Below are 12,823 nucleotides of genomic sequence, written 5' to 3' on the forward strand. Positions count from 1 at the left end.
CAGTGCCTTGTATAAGTTCAGTACTGTTTTCTACAGAGAAAGGTGAGTACACAAAGCGCTTGCAGTGGCAAAACCATACGCAGTACCAGATTCCCTCAGATGTTTTGGTAAATTACTGACACTGTTAAAAAGGGCTAGAGCGGACTACTCATATGGAATTTCTTCTTTAAAAAAAGAAGCATTTTAATACAGTGTAAAATGTGTAGTATAGTAAAACAGTATAATAGTATAAAATATGTTTAATGCAGTATATAAGGTATAAGATGTTTAATACAGTACAATGGTGTAAAATGTGTAATCTAGTAAAATACAGGATATAATAGTGTAAAATGTTTAATATAGTATAAATTGTAAAATATGTTTAATACAGTACAATAAAGTATAAAAAATGTTTAATTCAGTATAATAGTGTAAAATGTTTAATTCAGTATATAATAGTGTAAAATATGTTAATTCAGTATATAATAGTGTAAAATCTGTTTAATTCAGAATAATAAGGTGTGAAATGTTTAATAGAGTGTAAAATGTTTAATACAGTACAATAGTGTAAAATGTGTAGTATAGGAAAATACAGTATAATATAGTGTAAAATATGTTTAGTATAAATTGTAAAATATGTGTAATCTAGTAAAATACAGTATAATATAATGTAAAATATGACTACACAAATGTAAAGTTACACACTAAATACGCACTTATTACCCTTTCTCTGGTATGTAATATATGAGTTGTTCACCTAAGTTAATAAGATAATTACACGATACTTATTGGTACCATCCACACCCAGTCTACATTATGCAATTTTTGTGGGTGGGTTTGTGTTGCCCAGGTCCTGCGATACTTTTACAGATCCTTCTGGGGAATGATGGTAAACCTCAATAAAATGTCTTTAATTAGCATCATAATAAGTAGCAAAGCAATTTGTTTGAATAAATTGTAGACTAGCAACACGGTAGCTTTACACCTTTTTAACAAAAAAACAAGAACCCCCCCCAAACATGGAATTCCTACTCAGAAACACGTGAAGCTCTCCTCAATGCCAAGTGCAGCAAGTGACATCAAATCACCATGGCAGCTCACAGCATCAACCTTAAAGCAGCACTTTCATTTTAAATGAGTTCTACTGTATTTGCTTTGGATGTGCTTTGGATCGGTGTACATATATATTAGCTTGTTAAATTTATAACAATGAGTATACAGTTCACTCAAACACATGGATGTCGAAAGTTGCATATTTCTGACTTCACACTGTAACGAGTTAGCTCTTATTTAAATACTTAAATAATAATTACTCTACTGGTAATTATTTACTTGTGATTCTAGCTGTTTTTTTTTTTTTTACTTTGATGCGAAGGAGAAGAGTCTTTTCTCAAGTCAGTGACACAGTGGTGTCTCTGGTGCTAAGGTTCACAAGGCTTGTTCTTTCTCAATGTGTACTTAAATGTAAATAAAGTCTATATATGATTTTAAAAAATAAGGACGTTAATAGGGTACTCTATTATATTTATGGGGCAAAACTGTTTATCATTACATAGTTTGTACACAGCTTATATCTGAGGTTTGTCAATAGGAAAATGTGTATAAGGGTTGTACACCGAGGTTATAACCCTACTAGTTTATGAGAAGTGTCCTGGGATTTTTATTGACCACAGGGAGTCAGGACATTGGTTTAACGTCTCATCCTAAGGTGGACTTCTGTTGCTCTCTGGGTTTTTCTTTCTGCTCTTTCTTGCGCTATTCTTGCTTTTTCTTGCGCTATTCTTGCTCTTTCTTTCTCGCTGGCTTTAACATCCTCATGTTTACATTGCTCATCTTCGCTATCTGACTCGGGATTGTCTTTGGGAAGCAAATGAATTACGTTATGGTCTGACTTGCCAAGTGGTCTACTGCATACACATCTATAAGCCCCTGGCACATTCCCATAGCACATATCAAGGGTTTTCGTACCTCTGGTTGGACATTTGACATATTGCTTCAGGTTAAGAGTGACTTTGCACTTGTTGAAATCACCCAATAAGAAAACAGGACCACGATTATTAATCTCAGCGGCAGTTTCATAATGTTTATGTATCTTTTCTCTGGTATCTTTTATATTTTTACGCCCAGGGATATACACAAGGATAAAGATCAATGCTGGACTATCCTCAGGGTGGTCCATTGGTTTAATGAATAAACTCAGTAACTCATAGTTTGGTGTATTAATGGCTTCCATTTCAAAGTTGTCTGCGCAGTTCATTTTTATATATGCTATCAGTCCCCCTCCTTTACTTTTCTCAGTTTTCTTCTTATTACGGTCTAACCTGTGATGATCATACTCAAAGTCTGTCAAGGTGACATCACGTGAGTTTTCCTTTAACCATGTCTCTGTGAAGAAAATCAGATCACTCGTATTAAAATAATTTTCATCTTCAGTTATCATCAACAATTCTTTGAGCTCGTCCATTTTGTTTGGAAGTGAGCGCACGTTGGATAAGGTTATCTGTGGCAGTCTGTACTTCAAATCCTTTTTTTCTATAGGACGCTGTAGATCAGATTGGTTCTGCTCAGATGTAAGTTTCTTCCTCTTATCTACTCCATCAGAAGTACTGACTTCTGATCCAGTGGACTCCTGTGACTCCTTTTTCCCATTTAATTTGCGTTCGCCTGGGGAACATTTTGCTCCTATGCCCTTCTGTCCTGTGTGGTTTGAACACATGACAATAAAGTTCTCTATCTGCGCTTGGTACTGCTTGTATTTTATGTAAATGGTGCCTTTGTAGATTGGAGAACCAACTATCTTCTCAGTTAAATCGATGTCACATTCCATTTGAAGTAGTATCTCTCTGAAACATAAATTCAGAGGTGATGAAATCTTACAGGGAGACACATGTACAAGATACATTACATTATTAGCTTATTATTGTATAGTAAGCATTCCTACATATGTTGTCAATCAACAAACTATTTAAATGATATGCATCTGAGTACTTACTTTATGTCATTCAGTTGCATCCTTAATTTCTTCATAGCCTCAAAAATTTCATTAGCTTTTGTCTTCAGAAAGTTGATATCTTCTGGTTGTTGTTTGTTTTTAATCAGTTTTTCAGAGTTATTAACCGAATCAGGAAGTGTCAACACCAGCCCAAGGACTTCTTCTGTGACCTGGAGGAAAACGAGTGAAAATGATCTGAACAATAACAGTAATTTGTTTCATATCATACAGTATTTGTATAGCACTGTTTTAACCAAATATCATTATCTCAGCATTTCTTGGCTCACCGCTATGTGATGAGACTATGCTGGGAAGAATAAATCTATCATTTCATCTCAACACATTACAGATTGCACAGTCACATAGCTCACATGATCATACTAGTAAGGAATAAAACATGACAGGGTGTGTTGTTGTTGAAGTGAGGTGTTTTGTTGCTCTTATGCTACAGCAATTTGCCAACGATTTATTTTAATTAAAGAACAACATGCATCCCTTTAAAATTCTTTTTTAATTATTTTTATTTTTTATAGTTTTATGCTTAAGGTTGTAGAACAGGGTCCACAAATTACTGGTGTGGCTGCCGGCTTTCATTCCAACCAGGAAGGAGCCACACCTGATTCCACTTGTTTAATCAGTTCATATTGGTCTCCCATCAACTATCAAGTGCCTCCTATTTACCTGTTGTCCACTAATTCATATTCTCTCATATGTCACAAGTTTTTAACTCTGGTCTTGAAATATTCTCTGTCCTGCACATTTTGGTGTTTTCCCTGCACTGAATTCACCTGCAAACGAGAAAGGGCTGTTAATTATCTGCCTTGTTATATTACGAGTAGGGAAAACACTAAAATGTGCAGGGTACCTGGGCTGGGAAACTTGTCCTCACCAACCTGGTCCATCACCAGGCTCCTTTTTTTCTCTCTTAATAAGTGAAGCTTGTCATGTTACACAGAAAACGTAAAGCCTTTCATCCTGTGTCTGAAAGGAACAGCATTACATATGACTGTTCTAACATGTCGGTGCTGGCCAATCCCAAGGATTCTCACAGAAAACGGCATTAATCAATATTTAGGCACATTTATTTATCTGGAGTCTGTGCTATACAAGCCCTTGTCTAAGTTATTACTGTAGAAACAAGTAGTATTGTAGAATTAGAATGAGTAATGTAAACCTTGCAGACAAAGATCTACTGTTATAGAAAATTATCAATAACTTCTGTCCAATCAAAAATGAGTGTTCAACAGTTCTGTGATGTACATAATTGTTAAGTAACCAGTGCAAATGTTCCTTGACCATGCCTTTAGGCTGTGTGTGGATGCTAGTAATGTGGGTGCAGGAGCGGTGTTGTTACAGGTTGACCTGTTAGCTATTTTTCTAAAACGTTTCCCCCCATCAGTTGAATTACTCAGTTATTGAGAAAGAAGCATTAGCTTTGATTTGGGTCCTGGAACATTTGGAAGTGTACATAGGATCAGTGTTAGTTCCACTTGATGTATATACTGATCATAATCTGCTCACTTATTTACATTCTTTGCGGTGCCCAAATCAACGATTACACCTGTGTCAGAGGTTGTGTGTCGGCTATTTAAGCAGCCTCATTTCATTCCCCAGGGCTCGCTTCCCCTGTTCGTGCTTTTGGTGTTAGTTGTGTTTTTTATGTTAATAAATGTATATATTTCTTTCTTATCATGATTCAAGTGTTCTCTTTTTTTGTCACGGCTTACGACAGAGGCTATGCACCCCAGAGGGTCAAGTGAAATGGCAGTATCAAACCCAGTATCAAAACCAGTATCAAACCCAGCACTAAGACATAAGATCTATGTCATAGAATCTTAGATCATTTACATATTAAGGAGTATTAACAGGGATGAAATGTTGTTTATCCTTATTTGTGTTTATCCTTAAAAGACCTGAAGGTAATTTCACAGTGATGACTCAAATAATGAATGGCAAGTTGTCTTTTTTTCAGTTAAATTTCATTCATCCCACTATTGAGTCTTTAAAAATGATTTTTGTAACATTCACACATGACAAATGAAAGGTAAAATGGTGACTCTGCTATGTTGTAAGAGGCATTGTTTGGCATGGTTTGGGTGCATTTGACACCTTACAGGAAAGACTCACTTCAAATCAACACAAAGTTATTCTGACTGAATCACCTTTATCCCAAGATGAAAAATCACTTTTTTTTTAATTTGCAGCCCGTCTCTATGTACAGAATGTGTGAATATGTATAGTTATGATACAACTGTAAACATACCTGGTCTGTTTGTGTTATTGTTTTCAGAGAGAAGAAAGAATATCCAATAACTTTTAGCAAAACACTGACATTTCGGTAGAAGGTTTTGTCTAAATGAATCCCTGAAGCTATGTCTTCATTCCTCAAGAGGTGCCTAAGGCAATTGAGAGGCAGATCTTTCTTCTTCTGTTTGGCCATGGCTTTCAGGATCCTTGCTGTGATTTCACACTGTACTTCATCGGAGGATGAGGCCTTAAGGCCTTGAATCTCACACTCCTCTGTCAGCTTCTTCTGGAGCCTCTCAATATTGTTCAGAATCTTTTTAATTTCATCAGCTGTTTTCTCTGCATTTTCCATTGCTGTACTGGACTTCCATTTCTTCACAATTGTGTGTGTAAGATGAGTTAGAGAACTCAGTCCACATGAAACACATCCCAATAGCACGAACGCAACACCAAGTGCAGGCAGAACTGACAGCGAAAACAATGAAATGCCGAAAATGAGCATGCTGAAGGAAGTAATCAAGGTTGCTGGGTTTATCTGCAACTGGCGTTTGTTCTTTGCCTTCATTATCTCCCCCAGTTCATCTGCTAGACCCATGAGATCTTCTGCACATTGCTCCTGCTTATCAATCCAACTGAATAGCTCATTACACAGTTCATAAGCCGTACCCATGGTAGAACAGCAAAAGGGCAATGACTGAAATTAGAAAATACAGGAATCATTTAGGTTCTGGTAAATGTAAAATCTCAAATGAAAAATACATTTGAGTGTTATCTTGCATAATCTTTTTGATATTTTGCAACTATAAACATTGTTTATAAGTAGTTTATAAAATAGCCTGACTCATAGGTTTAAAAAAATTTTATTAGGTTTAAAATTTTTGGTTATTTAGCTTATCTCAAACAGAAAATATGAGATGGTTCTAACCTTAATTGAAGTGAATTATTCTTGTCTTCTAATGCTTGAAGAGATTTGTGAATACTAGGAATCTAGAGACCACTCCTTTATACAGAGTCAATACAGATCCTCCAGGGTCCTAGTATTTTCCTCCTCAGCTCAACTCACATGTCAGTTGGGTTTAGGTCAGGGGACTATGATGGCCATAGTGTGATTCTGTGAACATTGAACCATTTTTGTGTGGATTTGGGCTATGTTTTGCTGGAAGATCCAAACAGGACCCAGCTGTAAGTTCCTGGCAGAGGCAGCCAGTAATTTAAAATCACCTGATACTTCATGGAGTCCATGATGCCATGTATCCTAAAAGGGTTCCCATGGCAGCCCTACAACACAGTTTACATAGCCTCCAAAATAGTAAACAATAAAAATGGGTTCGTTTCTGTACAACCATTCTACTTAAATCTGAGGGCACACTACTCAAGAAACCAGCCAACCCAGGCTTGTACCATAGCATGAAAAGCAATAAAAAAAGAAAAAGAAAAAGGGACCCATGTGAATCCGATATAAAAATGCTCTTAGGGGAGTGTGTCACATCATGGTCCCTTCAGCAATGCTGTGACAAGTTTAAGAACCACCTAGTGAGACACCATCCATTGTTCTGCTATACACTGCAAAAGCCACCACAAACACCTTCATCACAAATGAGAAATTTCTAATGTCTATTTCTAATGTCCTTCCTGTAGGAAGGATAGTAATTTTTACACAAAAGGTCTGTGTACCAGGGGCTCATGCATTTAGGAGTGTTTTTTTAACTGCTGGGTTGCAGTACTCTTCTTCACTCCAAGTGGCCAAACCCACAGATCCAAGGATGCCAAATCATTCGGTCCATTTTGGACAAATGATCTCTTCAGAGAAGAAGCCCCTAAAGTATTTCATCCACTGGCGAAAGCAGTAGTGGAAACCACGGCCTAACTGATCACTTTTGCCACAAGCAAGATTCTGTATCCTGATTGTAAAATTCTGTGTATTTTGGGCAGAATCAGCAGTAGAGGTGGAAACTCATGGACTGCAGACAGGCTGTGCACTAGTGCGTCCTCTTCTATCAGACTGTTCATCTCTGCCAGAGAGAACTATAATGAACAGTGAGTTGATTTGCCGTTGGTGAAGAGGTCCACCGGGCTTCTGCCAAATGTCTTCCAGATCTAGGAAACCGCTTTTATGTGCAAACATTATCCTAGGCATATGCGCCGTGTTTACAGACCCCTGCGCCATTGTGTCATGGTGGCAAGTGAGATTTCAGTATCCAACTCCTGCCATCCTGGTGATTGATGTATTTGACCACAATGTTATCCAAGTAGACCAGCATACTTAGAATTCAATTCAGTTCAATTCAATTTTACTTGTATAGCTCTTTTAACAGTGGACATTTTCTCAAAGCAGCTTTACAGAAACATATAAACACAGGAGACATATGTTAATTAACATCTGGTGATGTTTTAGGTCAAATTTCTGCAGATATATAGAAATGTCTAAATGGTTCACAAACTTTCAAGCACCACTGTATATCTGTGGATATCTCACTACTAACAGCAACTTCCAAATACTGTGTAAATTTCCAAAAATTTTTGTTAAATATTAAAGTTGAAAACCTTCTCACTGGAAGACAAGTTTATTTTATATTATTTTGTTTTGTATTCAGGCATACTGTTTTAGCCTTTTCTTATTCATGGGCAATCAATTTACTTTTTAATATGTGTAATATTTAGACAGAATAAGTAAGAAAATGTAAATAAAAAAAAGAAAGAGAAAGAGAGGGAGGATATGTGAAGGAATCTGCATATGCAAATAAATAAATGATGTATGCTTGAAATGGAAAAAAATAAGATCTTGAGATTCTAGTAGACTACAAAATCTAATTATAACAAAATAACTACACACAAAAATGATAATAATGAAAGAAAAGTAAGAGTTTTTTTTTTTTCGGGGGTTACATTAAACTATTAAATTGTACATCACCTACAAAGCCTAGATATCCAAAATTATCTGTTTTATAAAACAGGATGAAGAGTGAGGAGAAACATGCCAGAAGCCTTATATAACAGCATTAGGCAGTGAGCTTGGGACTCACCTAAATTATCGTTGGAGAAAACAAGAAGTGAGGAAATGAGCTGGAAATAATGAATAATAAAATCTTAAGCCAAAATATCTTATAAGATATAGCACTTATAATTTATAGCAATTTATAGCGCTTATAATATATAGCAAAATAGCACTGCCGCATCCTCCCCCTCCCCTGTTTTACAGTCTGACTGATGCACTTGATTATTGTATCAAAAATAGTTCCCTCAAAAATCAGCCAGATGAAGGAACCTCAGAATGCAACATTCTATACTTCAGACATGACCAACGCATTGCTGTGTCTGAATAAAGAAGACAGATTTTAATTTTTTTAATGTATAAAAACAGTAAAAGTGAGTAAGTGGGAGATTTTGTGGAATTAGTGTTCATATAGTGTTCAGAGAGAGAGAGAGAGAGAGAGAGAGAGAGAGAGAGAGAAAGAGAGAGAGCTCGTTAAAACAGTGTTAAACTGTTATTAAGTGTTATCTTATGTAACCTAGATGTGTTCAAACTTTCTCAATTTACATTATTTATCAGTTATCACAGAATTTAATCACATCAAATATGTAACATATAATAAATATATTACAAAAGAATTACTTATCTTTTAACAATAAATAATTAACAACTAATCATGTTTTTTTTTTTTTTTTTTTTTTTACTGTTATAAATTGATAAAAGAGAAATACCTGACAAAATCAGACCTGTGGTGTTGGGTAATAAAAATGCAAAACATACTTACATGAGAGACCAGATGGACATAGACGAGATTATCGCTACAGTGAAGAATACAGATTTAGTTTTGCTTTCATGACCCATTGTGGGAGTGATTTATCACGACAGAGTAGTTTTACATGTAAAATAGTCCACGTTATTACAGCCTAGTTCTCTTGTTCAAAGTAGTTATAGAGTTCAGAAACATGTTTGTAGATTTAACCAAGTTCTGTGTCTCTATATTAACTGATCTAAAGCCAATACTGCTATAAACTCATTTTATTGTAGAGAAGGGAGACTTTACACTGTTCACAGTGTGAGAGGCCTTGTTGGTTTGATGTCACTTGATAAACGGGGAAGGAACTGGTAGTTGAGGAGAAAACCCCAAGTTGATGAGTTGAAATTTCAAGTTGAGGGGGTGTTTTCAGTGTCTTTTACTGGTTGTAGGCAGGGAATTACAAGTTCACCTTGAATGCAGCATAATTCCTCAGAGGTATTTTACAGGAAATCTTTAGTCAAACCCTTTTTAGTCAAACCAAACCAGATTCCAAAAAAATTGGGTTTTCACTAAAATTCTGTTTTTCTGCCAAATAACTAATCTCTACTTTAAGAAAACAACTATATTTTACCAACTCAATATGCAAATGTTATTTAAGCTTATTTCTAACCTTGCCATGGCTGTTTGCTTACAATGATGTGGAGTAAAAAGACAATTTAAACGCAGTCAGTCTGCCTAAAGTGTGGCTTTTATCACAATTTTATCACATTGTTGGACAGTTGCATCCATCCATCCATTTTCCATACCACTTATCCTACACGGGGTCACCTATCCCAGGGAACTTAGGGCACAAGACAGGACACACCCTAGACAGGGTGCCAACCCATTACAGGGCATAATCACACCCCCCCATTCACACACTACGGGCAATTTGGAAACTCCAATCAGCCTATGCAAACTCTGCACACTCTGCACACAAAGGGCGGAGGTGGGATTCGAATCCCCAACCTCTTATCCATCAACCATGGTGTAAGTGGGCAGCATTGCTCCTTCCATCGTGCTGCTTCTAAACACACCCTTCAGCTTACTGCCGATGCGGCTGATCCCAAACGACTCGCCCCGTTTAGGTGGGTTCCTGCACACATACACACACACACACACACATTTTTACAGCTGCATGAAAAGGTAATGGGTGAAAATGGTGAACAAACAGGCAACACTGCAAACCATCCAACAACAGGAACATGGCATGAATATTGTGCAAACCCTGAGGATAGTTTAAACTTACTGATGAACTGCAGTCAAGCATAGTTGCACGCATCAGATATTAATGTTCTCACGTTATTCGAATTCAGGTCACGCAAATCCAAAAACAGGCAAAACACAATGCAAAAATCACACGCAAAGCACAGAGGGCATCCAAAAAGAAGCATGCTGATCACATTAGCCAGATGATAACACGTCTTTCTGGGAAGACGGCCGTCCTATATGCCGATCTCAGAACAACTTTGCCTTCTCAAAAAGCAACGCTCGAGCAAATATGCTAATCGTAATAATGATGGAGAAATAAAACTGGTCTCAGATCAGCAGTCGAGGGCCACAGAGCATGCGCACACACACACACACACACACACACATACACACACACACAGCCTGACTCACTTCATTGTTTTGGGGGAGGGCTTTAGAATTCAGTCCTGTCAGGTTTTTTTTTTTTGCACTTTATCCTTTAATATGAACTGTGCATGTGGCGATCGTAATATTGGGGTCTCATTTGTGTCCCACTAATATTACATTTACAAATATGTATGTACAGTAAGAAACATTTTAAGTGTCCGTACAGGATTTCGCAGAGTTTTCTTTTTTTTTTTTTTTTTGGTGATTGTTGCAGCTAAAAATGCTTGATTTTGCTGTGGCTTTTTGCGATATTTGCAATGCAACTTGCAGAAATTTTTGTGCATTTTTTGCAGAAATTGCAATTGCAGTGATGTTTGTTGGTAAATGAGACCTTTTTGCTCTACTCATGTTCGACGCACGTGAATCGAAGAGGGCTTGGATTGAATGCATTTTGTGATGATGTCACATGACACATCTTGGACCAAATCTGCGGAAAATCAGCATAATTTTGAAAAATTGCAAGCTCCTCCGAATATTGTGGGGTTTGCTCGATTTTGTGTTCATTTCTGTGATCGCAAAATCCTGGAGGGCTGACAAGTTTAAGGTAATAAAACCATAGAACTCAGCCTTTTTGCCTGTCCAAGCCCACTATAACCATACTTATTACGAATATTTGATCAAAATAGTAGTGTTAATTAGTGGTTTCTGGGGTACATTTAATAGTAATCACAAGAGTTGCATGCCTTGGTTGTGGAAAAAGCGCACCATCTGAGAGTAGGCATGTTTAATGCCGGCAGGTTATTGGCTTTTTGCTCCTCACTTGGACTTGTAAATTGCAAAGTCTGAAAACTTGTTTATTTTCTGAATGCAGTTTTGCAAAAAAGACAAAAACCAAAAAAAAAACATCAAATCTCAAAATTTCAACCTCAAGACAGGACCCCTTTTTCTCTCTCCATGGGAAAACTGTGGCTTACCTTGTACGAATCGATCATCTATATACAGTGTTCAGTTAACTTAGCTTGTTAGCATGCCATGAGGTAACTATCATTAACAGCAATTTGCCTTTAATACCCATCCCTTATTGCTACCACGCTGCTCTATGAAGAAGCAGACCTAGGACATGGCTGGAATTGAGGGAACACCCTGCACTCACACTACATAACATTCCAACATACAGAAGCAACACACACGTTGCACAATGGAGTGAGACACTACTTCCACTGTCCACACCCTCTATTGTACGCTATTGATAGTCACTAATGTACTGGTAAACTGGTTGGGGTTGATTTTCTAGTGCTTCGGGAGTGATCATGATGAATTGTTTCGGCATCAAGACCTGTGGTATGAGAAAATTGCACAAACTTACATGTGTAATAGTTTCCACTCTTTAATTGTCCATCTGTCACTATTTTTGCAGTATTTCAGATGCCTGCTGTGGGTCGGCTTTGGCTCAGGTGCGGATTGTCCACTAATCGTAGGGTTGGCGGTTCGATTCCCGGCCCGCATGACTCCACATGCTGAAGTGTTCTTGGGCAAGACACTGAACCCCAGTTTGCTCCCAATGGCAAGTTAGCGCCTTGTATGGCAGCTCTACTACCATTGGTGTGCGAGTGTGTGTGTGAATGGGTGAATGAGACACAGTGTAAAGCGCTTTGGATAAAAGCGTTATATAAGTGCAGACCATTTACCATTTACATATATACACACACACACACACATACACACACACACACATTCACACATACATATACACACACATATATACCCACACACACACACACATACAGTGCATCCGGAAAGTATTCACAGCGCTTCACCTTTTCCACATTTTGTGATGTTACAGCCTTATTCTAAAATGGATTAAATTCATTATTTTCCTCAAAATTCTACAAACAATACCCCATAATGACAACGTGAAAGAAGTTTGTTTGAAATCTTTGCAAATTCATTAAAAATAAAAAACAAAAAAAGGACATGTACATAAGTATTCACAGCCTCTGCCATGACACTCAAAATTGAGCTCAGGTGCATCCTGTTTCCTCTGATCAGCCTTGAGATGTTTCTACAACTTGACTGGAGTCCACCTGTGGTAAATGCAGTTGATTGGACATGATTTGGAAAGGCACGCACCTGTCTATATAAGGTCCCACAGTTAACAATGCATGTCAGAGCACAAACCAAGCCATGAAGTCCAAGGAGTTGTCTGTAGACCTCTGAGACAGGATTGTATTGAGGCACAGATCTGGGGAAGGGTACAGAAACA

General features: G+C 37.3%; 1 protein-coding gene across 2 annotated transcripts; it reads right to left on the bottom strand.

Annotated features, from left to right (window-relative positions):
- Window positions 1-409: 409 nt before the first annotated feature.
- LOC128620899 (uncharacterized) lies at window positions 410-9,166 on the bottom strand. 2 transcript variants are annotated; one of them, XM_053646276.1, is made up of 4 exons: window positions 8,974-9,166; window positions 5,235-5,912; window positions 2,972-3,141; window positions 410-2,822 (listed from the first exon to the last, which is right to left on the bottom strand). In XM_053646276.1, the coding sequence occupies exons 2-4, from the start codon at window positions 5,886-5,888 to the stop codon at window positions 1,670-1,672; spliced, it is 1,977 nt and encodes a 658-aa protein (XP_053502251.1). In that variant the 5' UTR covers window positions 5,889-5,912; window positions 8,974-9,166; the 3' UTR covers window positions 410-1,669. The 2 variants fall into 2 exon arrangements, with proteins under 2 accessions (XP_053502251.1, XP_053502249.1); XM_053646274.1 differs by lacking the exon at window positions 8,974-9,166 and adding an exon at window positions 6,144-6,789.
- Between the last annotated feature and the right edge of the window lie 3,657 nt (window positions 9,167-12,823).

Source organism: Ictalurus furcatus, chromosome 2, assembly GCF_023375685.1.
Source record: "Ictalurus furcatus strain D&B chromosome 2, Billie_1.0, whole genome shotgun sequence".
Taxonomy (NCBI): domain Eukaryota; kingdom Metazoa; phylum Chordata; class Actinopteri; order Siluriformes; family Ictaluridae; genus Ictalurus; species Ictalurus furcatus.